The following is a 16,536-nucleotide window of genomic DNA, read 5'->3' on the forward strand; positions in this document are numbered from 1 at the left end:
TATTATTGCAATTAAAGCTGAAGTAGTCTTTAATAGGAAGGACATTACAATAGATGATTCTATGAGTTAAACTTAGGTCTTGTCGAAGGCGACGGAGTTCCAAGTTTTCTAAGCCTAGGATTTCAAGTCTGGTGGGATAAGGTATTTTATTGTTTTCAGAGGAATGGAGAATACTTCTTGTAAAATATTTCTGGACTCGTTCAATTGTATTGATGTCAGAGATGTGGTGAGGGTTCCAAACAGGCGAGCTGTATTCTAGAATTGGTCTAGCAAATGTTTTATATGCTCTGGTTAGAACCTGCTGAAACCCACCTCTGACAAGGAGCAACCTAAAAACTCAGGAGAAATTTCCTAACGGTGAGAACAATTAAGCAGTGGAATGGCTTGCATTTGGAAGTTGTTGGTGCCTCATCAGTTGAGGTTTTGAAGAAGAGACTGGACAGACACTTGTCTGAAATGGTATAAGGTCTCCTGCTTGAGCCGGGGGTTGGACAAAAAGACCTCCAACATCCCTTCCAGCTGTATTCTGTATGTATGTAGATATTATAGTTCACAGCCTTTGGAGTTGTGTGCTCACATAGGTGGTTTTGAACTCAAATCCTGTGATGTGAAGGATCCATAAATGTCTATTGCTTAAATAATTGTTTTTAAAAAAGGAAAGGAAAGTTGGTATTCGTATGAAATAAATATATTTTAAAAGCCAATATTCATTTCTCCGATTCACTCATTCCTTAAAATGAACTACATCTCTCTTTCGAATTTGCTGTAGTTTACAATTTCATTTTATAATTCATATTACACTTACCGTATATACTCGAGTATAAGCCGAGTTTTTCAGCACGTTTTTTGTGCTGAAAAACTTCCCCTCGGCTTATACTCGGGTCTATACGGCTTATACTCGAGTTTTTTTTTTTTTTTAAAGCCCCTCGGCTTATACTCGAGTATATACGGCTTATACTCGAGGTTTTTTTTTTTCTTTTTTTCACATTTTACCGGACGGAAGCCCTGCCGGTGCAGTGAGAGGGCGGGGCGGGGGAGCCGCCAGCCTTCACAGCTGAGGGAGGGAGGGTTTCCCCAACCGGTAGGTGCCTCATTTCCCACCCTCGGCTTATACTCGAGTCCCCAGTTTACCCCAGTTTTTGGGGTAAAATTGGGGACCTCGGCTTATACTCGGATCGGCTTATATTCGAGTATATACGGTACTGCATTTCCTGACATTTATATTCTGTTAAGAGCTTAACGTGATTTTTGGAGTTTTTGGAAGGATAGACTGTACTGCATTATTTACAATTAATTAGTGTTGTGCTGGGAAAAAATGAAATTTAGGTGACCCTTGTAAATTCCTTGTTCATACGTATTCTTGTGTTTTATTTTTTATCTTCTCTTTTTCCTTTTTCCTTCATATATTTTCCCTTAAATGTTTAATAAAATATGTATTTTCTTTTTTAAAAAAAGCTGCCTTCACACCAAAGAAGTTGTGTCATGATTTAGTGTGGAGTGTTTACGTATTTATGTATGAGTTTTTGAATTGCTTTCCTGTTATGAGAACATACCATATGTCTTGAGCTTATGATTTATCAATTTTTTGCTTGTATGTATATTGAGAGCTTATGCACCAGAGACAAATTCCTTGTGTGTCCAATCACACTTGGCCAAAAAAGAAAATTCAATTCAATTCAATTCAATTCAATTCATTTCATTTCATTTCAATTCAATTCAATTCAATTCAATGCTACTCTACTCTACTCTACTCTACTCTACTCTACTCTATTCTATTCTATTCTATTCTATTCTACTCTACTCTACTCTACTTCATTCTATTCTATTCTATTCTATTCTATTCTACTCTACTCTACTCTACTCTACTCTACTCTACTCTACTCTACTCTACTCTACTCTACTCTACTCTACTCTACTCTACTTCATTCTATTCTATTCTATTCTATTCTATTCTGTACTGTTTTGCTCTGCTCTGCTCTGCTCTACTATATTCTATTCTATTTTCCTTTCTTTTATGTACACTGTATCTTTTCTTTTATGTACACTGAGAGCATATGCACCAAGACAAATTCCTTGTGTGTCCAATCACACTTGGCCAATAAAATTCTATTCTATTCTATTCTATTCTATTCTATTCTATTCTATTCTATTCTATTCTATTCTATTCTATTCTACTCTACTCTACTCTACTCTGCTTCATTCTATTCTATTCTATTCTATTCTATTCTATTCTACTCTACTCTACTCTACTCTACTTTACTTCATTCTATTCTATTCTACTCTACTCTACTCTACCCTACTCTACTCCATTCTATTCTATTCTGTTCTGTTCTGTTCTATTCTGTTCTGTTCTGCTCTGCTCTGCTCTGCTCTGCTCTACTCTACTTCATTCTATTCTATTCTATGCTATTCTATTCTATTCTATTCTATTCTATTCTACTGTACTCTACTGTACTCCACTTCATTCTATTCTATTCTATTCTATTCTATTCTATTCTATTCTATTCTATTCTATTTTATTCTATTCTATTCTATTCTATTCTACTCTACTTCATTCTATTCTATTCTACTCTACTCTACTCTACTCTACTCTACTCTACTCCATTCTATTCTATTCTGTTCTGTTCTGTTCTATTCTATTCTGCTCTGCTCTGCTCTGCTCTGCTCTGCTCTGCTCTACTTCATTCTATTCTATTCTATTCTATTCTATTCTATTCTATTCTATTCTATTCTATTCTATTCTATTCTCATCCTGCCTTCAAACATCAGTTAAATGATATTTAAACATCCACAGAATCTTCCCGTTATATTATTATGGAACCTGACATAATGTATCTTCACATTTATCAAAACAGTTTAAATTTATATCCTTTAATCAAAGGCCTTTATCCCTCATTGGTAATTGCCCCAACATTGATTCAAGTATATGAAGGGGAAAAAAGATTCTCACCTATCACTTTTCTTTCTCAAAGGCTTTTCTTGCTCTGTATTAAAAGCTCTTTCCACTTACAGAGTTAGATTCAAATTTTTAAGTTTAGTTTCCATTGTTATCATAAATTTGCCACTTTTGAAAATCTCTCACGAGTCTTGAACTTTGCATGTGCCAAAGTTTGTGAATTATTCATTGGGATCTAAACTTAACTGGGAAAGAAATACTTAAGAGAGAAAGGTAGAAATTTAAGATGGAATGGATGCCTTGTTTGGCAAGATATATGGGTATATTTTGAACTGGTGTTTCGTCATTTCAAACATCTCCAATTGGACATTTTTGGACATTTCTTCTGTGAAATGCCTTGACCAATGTGTCCATAAAGACCAGCATTCTCATTTGAATGCTGCAGGGTCCCCAGCTTAAACAATGTATTTGTGAACCATTACAGCTCTATGAATAACCAACACAAGATTTTGTCCAAGGTGATGGCTGATATCTCCTAATTTGACAACTTTACAGCTGTTGCAACAGCTATAGAAAATCTCTTAAAATCAATATTAAAAATGCATTTAAAAAGTGCCTTGTTTTTCAGAAGTAGGGTATGGGCTGAAAGCACTCATTACTATAAGTTATTTATAACCTCGGTAGAAGATAAATTGATGGGTGTTCTGACATGCCCTAAGGGCAATTGATGTATCAAGGGTTCAAAATTGTGAACCCACAGAATAACAGAGTTGGAAGGGACCTTAGGGGTCTTCTAGTCCAACCCCCCCCGCCCCCGCTCAGGCAGGAAACCTATATTATATCAGTCAAATGCCTGTCTGATCTCTTCTTTAAAACCTCCAGCGATGGATGTCTATGAAGATTCTCATTCATTCAAGTCATGGTTGTCCCAAAGGTGCTTTTTCAAGAGGCAACTGGACTTTCCATTATACTTTGAAGACATTTCACTTCTCATCCAAGAAATTCCTCAGCTCTGAAGGAGAACTGAAGAAGCTTCCTCGATGAGAAGCGAAACGTCAGCAAAGAAAAACCAGACAGTCCAGTTGCCTATTGAAAAAACACTTTGGGGACTCCAGTGATGACACAATGTAAGCCGCCCTGAGTCTTCGGAGAAGGGTGGGATATAAATGTAAAAAAAAGAGAAGAAGATGGAGTACCAAAAACTTCTGAAGGCAAGCTGGTTTTATTGATTTAATTGTTCTCATCATCAGGAAATTTCTACTTAGGTCTAGGTTGATTCTCTCCTTGATTAGTTTCCATCCATTGCTTTTTGTCCTGCCCTCAGGTGCTTTGGAGAAGAGCTTGACTCCCTTGATTTGTGGCTACGTCTGATTTCTCTTGTAACTACAGAAGTCCTGAGAGTGAATAAGGTTAATTTTGGTGTGTTGTGAGTGGGTCAGTTTAATACAATGGTGAAATGTAAAATTTGTTACTACCGGTTCTGTGGGTGTGGCTTGGTAGTGGTGGGGGTAATGTGACTGGGTGGGCATGGCCAACTTTTTTTTTTTTACTTTTAAAAGCACTTTTTCTACAACCTCTTCGGCTGAAGAGGTTGTGAAAGAATGCTTTTAAAAGGTTCTGACAATCTGAGTTGCCTGATTGTCAGAACCTTTTAAAAGCATTTTTTACAACCTCTTTGGTTGAAGAGATTGTAGAAAAAATGCTTTTAAAAGGTTCTGACAATCCCAGCTGAGTCACGTGATCATCAGAGCCTTTTTTTTTCCTTTTAAAAGCATTTTTTTGGCCGAAGAAAAAATACTTTTAAAAGAAAAAAAAAAACACCTATGATGATTGTGGGGCTCAGCTGGGCATGGGTGTGAGGAGGGAAGGGATTTTTGCTACAGGTTCTCCAAACCACCCACCGCCATCGCTACTGGATCGGCCAATCCGGTCTGAACCAGGAGCATTTCACCCCTGGTTTAATGATATATTGTTCTCCCATACCTTTCTATCGCCCCCAAGCCTTGGTCCCACTCACTTTTGCTGTGCAAACTTCAATTGCTATAGTTGTCAGGTTGGTATAAGCACTCCTCTGCTACGAGATACATTTTTTTTTAAAAAAATAACAACAATCAATGGAAGTGTTTCATCTGCCACAGAATTTATCTTCATCCTTAATTACGATTGATCTTGACATAAATAAACAAATTGAGTTCTCTCTCTGCTGAAACTCTGTTATGAAACAGAAAGCTCTGAAATCTGCATATTTACGTTGGCCTAGGTGCTTTTTGTTATTCAGTTACAGAAAGCAATTAGGAGGCTTAGATTAGAGAACTGATTAGCAATAAATCTAGAATATGATGGCTTTTTTTAAAAAAAGAATTTTTTTTGCTGAAGAGGGGAGAAATTAAATTGTGCAAAGCTTTCAATTCGAGTTAGTATTGGCATGAGACAGGTTGGTAAATGAGGTGCGAAATGTCCACAACCTCACATTCATTAATGGAGAAAAGACCAATGTGTTGGTTTCCAATACAATCTGCTTGGTATCGGAAAGTGTTGTCTGTTATTTATTCTATTATGTGTTTCTAGTGCATATGATAAGTCTTTTTGCACCTGTTCCAATAGGACTCCAAAAGCCTTACCTTGCCTTTTGAACAGGTTACTTTTAATGACTCCAAACTGCTTCAAGCTTCTAAAGCAACAGTCATCAATTAGGATTTCACTCCCCAAAAAAAGAGACTAAAATATTACTAGGGAACCAGTGAGGATGAGCAGAGGTCATCTTTCAGGGACAGTCAACAGCAGCTTTTGAAGCCATGGCACAAATCCAAAAAAAACGACTGAGCTTTTTTTAAAATAAAAAGAAGTCCATCGACTGCCAGTGCTTTTGAAGGATAGCAATAGGACTTAGACTTATATACTGCTTCACAGTGCTTTCCAGCCCTCTCTAAGCGGTTTACAGAGTCAGCACATGGCCCTCAACAATCTGGCTCCTCATTTTACCCGGTGTTGTGCCTTGTCCTCCCTCCTCTCCTCAGCCGGGCCCCTCCCATCTCCTGCTATCCGATTCAGAGTCTGATAATGAAGAGGAACAGACTGGCATGCCTCCAGCCCCCGGTCCTGGCACCATGCCCGGACAGAATGTCAGGAATGAACAAAAAAACCTCACTCCTACAGCGTGTGAGCACGAAGCCAGCCACGTGCTAGAATTGCCGGCAGCAGATCAGGATGAGGGGAATTCACAGTAGACGAATCCCCGCTTCCGGAGAATTGAGAGGTGACGTCAGCAAAAGGAAGGGAGGGGCAGGCCTGGATTAGTGCTGAGTCATGGAGCCACACCCCATGGCCTATATAAAGGATCTGCTTTTTGGCATTCCTTGAGTCAAGCAAAGTCTCATCTGGTTTGCTGAAGTCACACCTTGGATTCCTGCCTGCCTGAGAAATCTGACAGGAATTTGGCAAAGCTGAAGAGGCTTCGTGGCCACGCTTGATACAGACTTCCCAGACCCAGCCGTCGGAGGGGGAGTGGGACACGACACCCATCTCAGAAGGACAGAAGGCTGAGTTGAGCCTGGTGAGATTCGAACTGTCAAATTGCAGGCGGCCGGCAGTCAGCAGAAGTAACCTGCAGTACTGCATTCTAACCACTGTGCCACCGTGGCTCTTCAATCCCCACAGCCATGCCGGTCACATGGACACTGCCGTGACTTCAGAGGGAAGGGAAGTCAGTCTTACTTTTTGTGATAGTGCGTTGTAAGGTGTTTTGTGCAGGGCTTAAAATTTATGCACAAAAATATCAGGAACAGAAGTGCTGCTTTGGTAGAAATGATAAGGGCATATTTCTCTCTTATATGCTTATTATCCTTAGGAAAGGATCAGACATGAATTTGAAAGAAAAAAAAAACAGATAGTGTTTGAGGGCAGATAATGAGTGAGTAGGCATATATAAAAAGTTGGATAATGTCTCCAAGTTCACTGCTTCAAATCAAATATTTATTACGGTCATAAACCATGATGATGACAATGATGTTATCCATTCAGTCATGTCGGACGCTTGAGGTGTCAGAACTGCCATCATTCACTTGAGCTTTGCATTCGCTAGCTGTCAATCTGCCACGAATTATGGGGGAATGGAGCTGGTCAGGAGGGGGAAAGGATAACTAACTAAGAGCCATGGTGGCATAGTGGTTAGAATACAGTACTGCAGGCTACTTCTGCCGACTGCCGGGTGCCTGCAATTTGGCAGTTTGAATCTCACCAGGCTCAAGGTTGACTCAGCCTTCCATCCTTCCGAGGTCAGTAAAATGAGGGCCCAGAATGTTGGGGGCAATAGGCTGGCTCTGTGAACCGCTTAGAGAGGGCTATAAAGCACTATGAAGCGGTTTATAAGTGTTCTGTCCTCCTTCGATTTCATCCGAGTGATGGCTTAATTAGCCGGCACTATCAGCTCTGGCAGCAGAATAGCCAGCATCTGTCAAGAGCTTCCGTTATCTTCCATGACCCTGGTGAGTCACCCAGGAACAAACTTCAGCTCTTAGTCAATCAGTGGATTTGCCTGTTACAAAGAGACACAGCAGCTCTCGCTGCCTTTTATATCCTGTGGGGTGTGGCTCCATGACACAGCACTTCCTAGGCCTGCCCCACCCCTGCTTCTCTTGTTCCCTCCTCTCCTGCCTATGAAACCTAGGGTCCAACCAAGCCTAATTGCCGTCAGCTGGGTCTGAAGGCGTGGCCTGGGGGGGAAGGGTCAGGGGACGGAGGCCTCGTTATTTCTTCCACCTGGCCTGCTTCTGGCTCCTGGAGCTGAGCCAAGGAAGCCGGTGCTCCCAAGGTAAGTCCTGACGGCCCTTCCCCCTCACTGTCCAAGTCACTTTCTGGCAAGAGGGCCGGCTCAGGGGGCGCAGACACAACAGTAAGTCTAAGTGCAATTGTTACTCATTGTACTTTCCAGAGACACCATCTCAAGGTCAAAACACTGGGAATGGAATATAACAGCTCATCAACCAGCCTGCCATTGAAGGGACAGTTCCCAAAACAATTTATTCAAATGTAATCGGTGAATAAAGGGACTAGCAAGGAGGAAGAACTGAATGGGGAAAATTAACCGGGAAAGTTCGGCGTGCGAACTTCAATTCTGGTTTTTCTATACTATAATCCACTTGGCCTTTAGTAAAGTAAACCTTTCACACCGAATGGAATCGAGGGTCATTCTTACTTAGGAGGCCAAGTTGGGGCAGGACTGAAATGACGATTCTATGGGCCAGGTCTCTCAACTTCTTCCGATCTTGAGTTTTTCTGTGCTTTGGCTGATGTTAACTTTGATGGTCTCAACATACCTTCATTCATTCATTCATTCCCCTTTTCCCATATGTTTCCCCCACTTCTCCCTACATTTGGGGATGAGAATTGTAATTCATTAGCTCTGACATTCTGTACGAACACTTTTCCGGAAAGAGCTTGAGGGAAATATGGCATACATTATTTGGTAGACTTAATTCTGCTCCATGAGAGCTGAAATAGCAGTGTAAAAATGTAGCTCATATGGAAAAAGATCAGAATCATTTTTTTTTTTACGGTTCATCCATTAAGGAACCTCTGCATATAAACGTATTTTTAATCTGTACACCAACTCAAAATTATCCCTTTCTGATCAAAATGTTCCAAATGATTCTTTCAGGCAGGTATGTAGGTTCCCCCCCCACACAACCCCTTCTAGCTATCTAGAAAGAATGCAGAGAAGAGCAACAAAGATGATTAGGGGTCTGGAGGCTAAAACATCTGAAGAACGGTGGCAGGAACTGGGTATGTCTAGTTTAATGAAAAGAAGGACTAAGGCAGAGGTGGGTTTCAGCAGATTCTGACCAGTTCTGGAGAAACGGTAGGTGGAAATTTTGAGTAGTTCAGAGAACCGGTAGTAAAAATTCTGACTGGCCCCACCCCCATCTATTCTCTGCTTCCTGAGTCCCAGCTGATTGGGAGGAAATGGGGATTTTGCAGTAACCTTCCCCTGGAGTGTGGTGGGAATGGAGATTTTACAATATCCTTCCCCTGCCATGCCCACCAAGCCACGCCATGCCCACTAAGCCACACCCACAGAACCAGTAGTAAAAATTTTTGAAACCCACCACTGGACTAGGGGTAACATGATAGCAGTCCTCCAATATTTGAGGGGCTGTCACAAAAAAAGAGGGGGTCGACCAAAGCACCTGAAGGCAGGACAAGAAGCAATGGATGGAAACTAATCAAGGAGAGAACCAACCTAAAACTAAGGAAAACCTTCCTGAGACCGTGAGGACAATTAATCATTGGAACACAATCCAGAAATTGTGGCTGTTACAACACTGGAGGTTTTTTAGGAAGAGGATGGACAGCCACTTGTCTGAAATGGTACAGGGGTCTCCTGCTTGAGCAGGGGGTTAGACTAGAAGGCCTCCAAGGTCCACTCCAACTTTGTTATTCTGTTATTCATTCTCTCACCCCGACTTTCAGGAAGCCACAGAAAGAAACAAGGAACGTCTCTTTCAAATAGACAAATATCAATAGCCCTTAGACTTATATACCACTTTACAGTGCTTTTACAGCCCTCTCTAAGCACTTTATACACAGTCTGCACTTTGCCCCCAACAATCTAGATCCTCATTTTATCCACCTCGGAAGGATGGAAGGCTGAGTCAACCTTGAGCCTGCTGAGATTTGAACTGTCAAACTGCAGGTAGCCAGCAGTCAGCAGAAGTAGCCTGCAGTACTGCACTCTAACCACTGCGCCACCGTGGCTCATAGAAATAAATGTGGCTCAAAGAAATAAATGTGGCAAAATAAACAATTGAAAAATAAATAAATGTAGGTGGAGAATAATTACTTAGAAAACAGATGCTAGTCACTCAGGTTTGTTCCCATTCAGGGCTCCTACATAATTCATTGTTTAAGTGTCAAAGTTACATTTAACATGCCAATGCAGAAATCCATAAAAAAGTAGAAAAAGGGTTTTTTTTTACCTGAAAATTTTCCTTCCTTACAGCGGGCCGGTCCACAGATCCCAACAATGGGTCTTTGGCCTCTCCCTTGCTGTTCTGGAGGAAAATTGGATCTGTGAGTTAAAAGAAGGAACATGCTATTCGACCCAGCCCAACCACCCTTTTAATTTAATTATTATTTTTAAATTACAACAAGTCATTCTTAAATGAAACCTGATAAATGTCAGCCATGCTCCATATACCGCATGGATCTTGAACGGTTTGAAATCTGGAAACAGTTCATGTATTTAACGCATTTGACATGTGGCTATTTAGTTTATAGGTAGTTCTTGAATTACAAACATTCAAGGAGTGGTGTGGTGGTCTAGAGGAGGAGCTCTTGACTCACAATCAGGAGGCTGCGAGTTTGATCCTAAGTAGAGGCAGATATTTCTCTCTCTGGGCACAATGAAAATATCTCTGCTGAACAAAACTCAGCCCTGGCGACAGGAAAAGCATCAGGCCAGTAAACACTCAGCTCCATTCAGTTGCCCAGACTCCACCCCTCAAGGGATTATGTGGTCATTAAAAGGAGATTATTTAGTGATCATTTGAAGTTAAAATGGCACTGAAAAAAGTGACTTATGACCGTTTTCACCGAACCATCGCAGCAACACCATGGTCACGTGATCAAAATCCAGACATTTGGCAACTGGTTCATACTTACGATGGTTGCTGTGTCCCAAAATCATGTGATCCCCTTTTGCTACCTTTCCAAAATAAGTTGTAAAAAGATGCAAAATTCATTAAACCACTATCTCACTTAGCAAACCAAAATTTTGTATTTATTCATTTATTAAATCTGCAATAAACCATTTTGTCAGAAGGCAAATCAGGGCAGCTCACAACATTAAAATGAAACCTTAAATAGAAGTATAAATGTGTCAAATCAAACTCATCATAAACTCAACATTGGGGTCAATTTCAGAGTTTTGCTCAACAGTTTCCCTTCGTTCACTTCATCGAGCTGTAACTTTGGCCATGCAAAATTAAAATTCTACTACACTTTAGAAACTTTTCAATACACGAATGGGCTTTTTTGTTTCCAGATTTCAAACTAAGACATGCCTTCGTTTCATGCTAGAACAAAAAACTTCAAACCCATTACAATTTTGTCATTCGAAGATTTCTCAATACCTGTTTCAGTATGAAATTCGGTGGCTGTTTCCATGGACTCATTACCAGCAAGGGACAGATCAAAAGAAAACACCTGGAACATCCCAGTCCCACCAGCTAAAAATGATAACTTCCTCCACTTGAAACTGGCACACATTCTCCTTGGAACACAAACACCCAACTGTTCCGACAACCATTCTTCATTGTACTGATTAATCCACGTTTGGCAGACTCACTGGATTTATGGCAATGCCGAAGCACGCAAACAAGTATGAATGGAGGATACTTTTAATCTCCACTGAGCTAAATTCTTAACATGGATAGGAGTGAAACTTTTACACAAACCAATTTTGTTCAGTGGTGGGTTTCACATATTCTTACCACTGGTTTGCCAAGTGCGCGCACGCTCCCTTTGCTCACGCACGCACCTTCTGCCCATGTGCTTTGCTTGCACATGCCTTCAGCACATGCACCTGGCCTCAAAAATGTGGCTAAATAGGATGGCATTACGCCACGGTGGGTGGGCGGGCAGGCACTGCTACCAGTTCACCGGAACCGCTCTAAACTGGCTGAATACCACCTCTGATTTTGTTCCACATCTATTAACTCAGCGGTTCTCAACCTGTGGGTCGGGACCCCGTTGGGGGTCGAATAACGATTTTCCAGGGGTCGCCTAAGACCATCGGAAATATGGGAAGTATACTTGCGAGTTGAAGAATCGCGCTCCAATGGTTGACTCCACAAGCCAGCTGCAGGCTCTTCAAATCACTAGCCGAATTCGGCTTCAGGCGCGATGAATTAAAAATGAAAATAATTTTATGGTTGGGGTCGCCACATCGTGGGGAATTGTATTAAAGGGGCGCAGCACTATAAAGGTTGAGAACCACTGTATTAACTGAAGGATCAAATGCAATATTTGAGCATGTCCTAGATGGACACTGTAGCCTTTGGGAATATTCTGGCTGTACTACGCCATGTTTTCTTCAGACGTGATTTGTTGATTATAGCACATTTTATACCACAATGCATAGAGTCATAAATTATAACTCCGATAGCATAAACCCAAATGAAAAGACCTACGGCTTACAGAAGTTCTACACAGTCATTGTATAGTAAAATTAGAACTCGATATGAAGGTGTGTGTGTGTTTTTTTTTTACAGAGTCAGATTAATCCCTTGTCTTCTTATTCAAAATGCCCAGTTGATTCTCTAGTCATTATGTCACAAAGGTTACTTTGCCCAACACTGCTGCTCAAATTTCTTTTTCTTGGAATACTACGTTTTAAAAATAAACCTGTTGTATCAGGGGTGTCAAACTCAAAGTGTGGGGGCCAGATCTGGCCGGCGGGGTGCTTAGATCTGACCCTTGGATCCATCCTGGAAACAGCGAAGGATTGGCCCACGGTGCCTCTACCAATGAAAATGTAGCTCGGGAGGGGCATGGGCCTCCCCATTTCTATTTTTGCTGGCAGAGGGTTGCTGTTGTGACTCGTCCTCCCTCCTCTCCTCAGCCGGGCACCTCCCGTCTCCAACCGGGCCTTTTATCAGACTCCAAGTCTGATAATGAAGATGAACGGCCTGTCATGACTCCAGCCCCCGGCCCTTGCCCCATGCCCAGAGAGGATTCAAGGAGTGAAAGGACAAGCCCCATAAACCTCACTCATACAGCATGTGTTCCTTTGGCTCAGCCTTCAGGAAGCCAGCCAGGTGGTGGAATTACCCGGGCCTACTCCCTCTGACCCCTCCCTTTCCCAGACGCTGACAGCAGATCCAGCTGAAAACAATTCAGGGTAGGTGGACCCTCACTTTCAGAGATCTGAGAGGTGGTGCCAGCAGAAGGAAGGGTGGGGCAGGTCTGGATAAATGCTAAGTCATGGAGCTACACCCCACAGCCTATATAAAGGACCTGCTTTTGGCATTCCAACCTTGAGTCAAGCAAAGTCTCATCTAGTTTGCTGATATCAGATTCTACCGCTGAAGTCACAACTTGGACTCCTGCCTGCCCTGATAAACCTCGAAGGAACTTGGCAAGCTGCAAAGGCTTCGTTGCCAAGTTTGTTAAGGACTTTCTTGACTCATTCGTCGGAGTGGGACATGACAGTTGCAGGAGCCTGTTTTTGCTGGCAGAGTGTTTGGGCCACCACAGGCACCCTCAACATGACTGATGTCAAGCTGGGCATGCCCACCTTGGCCACACCCACCCCGGCCACACCCACCCCATCCCCCTGAGGTCAAGCATAATCGTCTTGTGGTCCTCAAAGAAACTGAGTTTGACACCTCTGTATTATATCATAGTGAGGCTCTAACCCGAGGATGCAGTGACCTAACAGCTTTAGACGACATGAAAATTGCAGCAGGCTAACGTGCAGATGATGGAATAATTCCATCACCATAATTCAGTGTTTCTCAACCTTGGCAACTTTAAGATGTGTGGACTCCACCTCCCAGAATTCCCCAAGTTAAGCTTGCCAAGGTTGAAAAACACTGTCATAAACTAACACCAAGACTAACACTACTCCACCAGTTATGGCAGAGTTCCAGGTTCACTCAAGCTGTTGGTGATGGCCTTCAAAGTCCTGTGTGATGTCCAGATTACATCAGGAGGCAAGATTAAATGTCTGATAAGAACATGCTGAGAAGACCTCACTCCATAGAAGATTAGAAAACGTTGGCTAGATCAGGGATCACCAACCTTTTGAACCTCAGGGACCACTAAATTCATAATTTTAAATCCCGCGGACCACTAATATGATCTGCCTAATGACCAGCTGGGTGGGCGTGGCAAGGTGGCCATGTGACTGGGTGGGCGTGGCCAACTCGATGTCATTCATGAGATGAGGCCACTCCTCACCTCCCTGCCTGGGCTCCTTAGGGCCCCACCAGGAAGCAGTTGCTGGAGCTAAACAGCCACCATGAGAAAGAGTTGGCAAAACAGTTCAGTTCAAACTGGATCTGACCAAGAAGGAGGCTCAGCAGAAGCACCTCACTAAGGACTATGAGCATAGGCTTTCCAAGCAGAGGGAAGACCTTCAGGAGTGCAAGGCCAGGTATCGGCGCCTGGAGGCTCAGTGGGCTGAGATGGTCAGCCAGTTCAAGGCCATGATGCAGTCCCACTGGAATGAGGCCCTCTGGCTCCTTGCCACCAGCGGCACTTCCCCCAGCCTTCGCCCAAAGCCCACCCCAGGAGGCTGAAGCAGACCCCAAGTTGGAATTTCTGCCCCCCTCCAACCTGCACAAAAAGACCCCAAAGGGGGAAACTCTCTGCAGCAACACAAATGTCCATTGCACATATCCGGCCCAGGGGCTGTAGTTTGAGGACCCCTGATTTAGTGCAATAAAAAAAATGCAAATAATTTTTCTGGGGACCACCAAAATTTTCTCATGGACTACCAGTGGTCCATGGACCACCAGTTGGTGACTGCTGGGCTAGATGATAATCATTTCTGGGTCCTGTCCTCCTTGTTCTGAGAGGTTCACAAAGCCTTCCCTACTCATCATTCTATACAACTATCAAAACAAGTTGGTTTGAACAGAGCATTTCTGTCAGCCATTGGGGGAGGTTTAACGTCTTTGTGCTCTTATGAATTGGGAGTTTTTCTTTGTTCTGCTATTCGGAGTATGTAGATAGGGGCAGATTGCACAGGCTTTGAAATAAATAATTCCCACGGTTGATTTAACAGTATCCTTTGGCTTCGTCTTCCTGAAATATCCACCCTCTATTTACTTTTAATCAGCCTTTACATACAGCTGTTAACCAACAGCTTCTAAACAATGAATACACCTCCCTAGCTGAATACTATAGCGTCTATTTTGAAGGGGAAATATATTACCCTACTTTTGTCTTAATCAGTGCTTGATCTCAAGGCCAAACTACATGTTACAAGAGAGATTCACAAGCGAAGGGAAAAAAAATCCCAGGAAGAGTTAGTCCATTTCCTGAAACAAAACAAAACGGAAATAAAGGGGAATAAAAAATAAATCGGTACTCCCAGCTGTCACTACACTTATGGAAATAGAGCTGGATATATCCTATTTTTGCATTTTTAAGGCCGATACGATTGAAACAAAGATGTGTTTATGGACGTTTACAGATTTTACTTAATAGATACATATCTATTTTAAACGAAGCTTTCATTTCTTATGGATGCCATAAAAAAAAAAAAGTAACTGTACAGAGTTACTGCCTAAAATGTGTTAATAAGCTTTCTGTGATTAAACCTAAAAAAGTAACCGCGGCCAGCATTTCAAAAGCCCACTTCATTGTATTTTAGTGATTCAATTTGTGAAAGTGAAAACAGAACCATTGCTTTACATTTTTTCTCGAAAACAATAGAATGAGTGCATTATTTGTGAAACCTCCTCATGCCACAGATAGGATGCGTTATTGCTTAGTAACCAGCATCTTCCTATGATGCTTCACAGTCCTGTCTGCTAATGAAAACGCATTGTTGATGCTCACCCAGTTTTCATTAGGCATATTAATTGGCAAGTGGCGGCTTCTAAAAGCGGAGGGACAGTGACATGATGAATGGCACAACTACAATAGCATACGGACGGTATTAATTATATGACATTAAAGTATTGACTAATGCAACTCTGTCCACAACAGGAAAAGCATTAAGCACATGACTTCTGTTTGTGAAAGAACAGAATGCTAAAATCAATGAAGAGAGAAGTATTCTTGGCTGTGAAGTCTACTAAGCATGCTAACTGTCAATATTCAGAAATCAAGGTTCTGACATAGATAAATAGCTTCCATTTGCCATCATCTTTCTGCAACGTTGTTGTCTTTGCTTTTAAACAAGGAGTCTTTGCACATGTGCTGATGTTTCGGTCTTTCTCATGCAAGTAAGCTGCAAATATCCCTGAGAGGCTAAGAGGAACCTGTCAATCATTGCCTTGCCACTTTCTCAAATACTGTAGGCAGGGGTGGGATTCTACTGGTTCGGACCAGTTTGGGAGAACCGGTAGCTCCGATGATCAGCTGGGAGTGAATCGGTTCACTCCGACGATCAGCTGGGCCCACCTGCTCCTGCGCTTTACTTACCTTTATCTTCACAGATGATTAGTGTGGTAGAGCAGATTGCTGGGCCTCAGCTGTTTTAATTCCCTAGCACTAACATAGAAGGTGATTTTTCATTGAAGTGGGTCTATCACTGTTAGTTTGGAGCAGATGGTCAACACTTAGATTAGACCTGAGAAACACTGGACCTGTAGTATCAATATTGGGTTCATAGGATTCATCAGGGGCGAAATCCAGCAGGTTCTCGAGAACCGTTAGAGGAAATTTTGAGCAATTTGGAGAACCGGCAACAGATATTTTGAGTAGTTTGGAGAACCGGCAAATATCACTTCTGGCTGGTCCCAGAGTGGAGTGGGAATGGAGATTTTGCAATATCCTTCCCCCAGGAGTGGGGTGGAAATGGAGATTTTGCAATATCCTTCCCCTGCCATGCCCACCAAGCCACGCCCACCAAGCCACACTCACAGAACCGGTAGTAAAAAAAATTGGATTTCACTACTGGGATCCCT

General features: G+C 42.2%; 1 protein-coding gene across 3 annotated transcripts in view; it reads right to left on the reverse strand.

Moving 5' to 3' along the window:
• The window catches only part of PCDH17 (protocadherin 17), a 256,063-nt gene that overhangs the window by 14,271 nt on the left and 225,256 nt on the right, over positions 1 to 16,536 (reverse strand). Inside the window, exon 4 of one of the 3 annotated variants that reach the window (XM_058186366.1) lies at positions 9,871 to 9,945. The exons of 1 other annotated variant lie outside the window; for it this stretch is intronic. In XM_058186366.1, the coding sequence (XP_058042349.1) occupies positions 9,871 to 9,945 (75 nt within the window). The remainder of the gene's footprint in view (positions 1 to 9,870; positions 9,946 to 16,536) is intronic. One more of the 3 variants, XM_058186368.1, reaches the window with a different exon arrangement.

The sequence above is a fragment of the Ahaetulla prasina genome, chromosome 5 (genome assembly GCF_028640845.1).
Source record: "Ahaetulla prasina isolate Xishuangbanna chromosome 5, ASM2864084v1, whole genome shotgun sequence".
Lineage (NCBI taxonomy): Eukaryota > Metazoa > Chordata > Lepidosauria > Squamata > Colubridae > Ahaetulla > Ahaetulla prasina.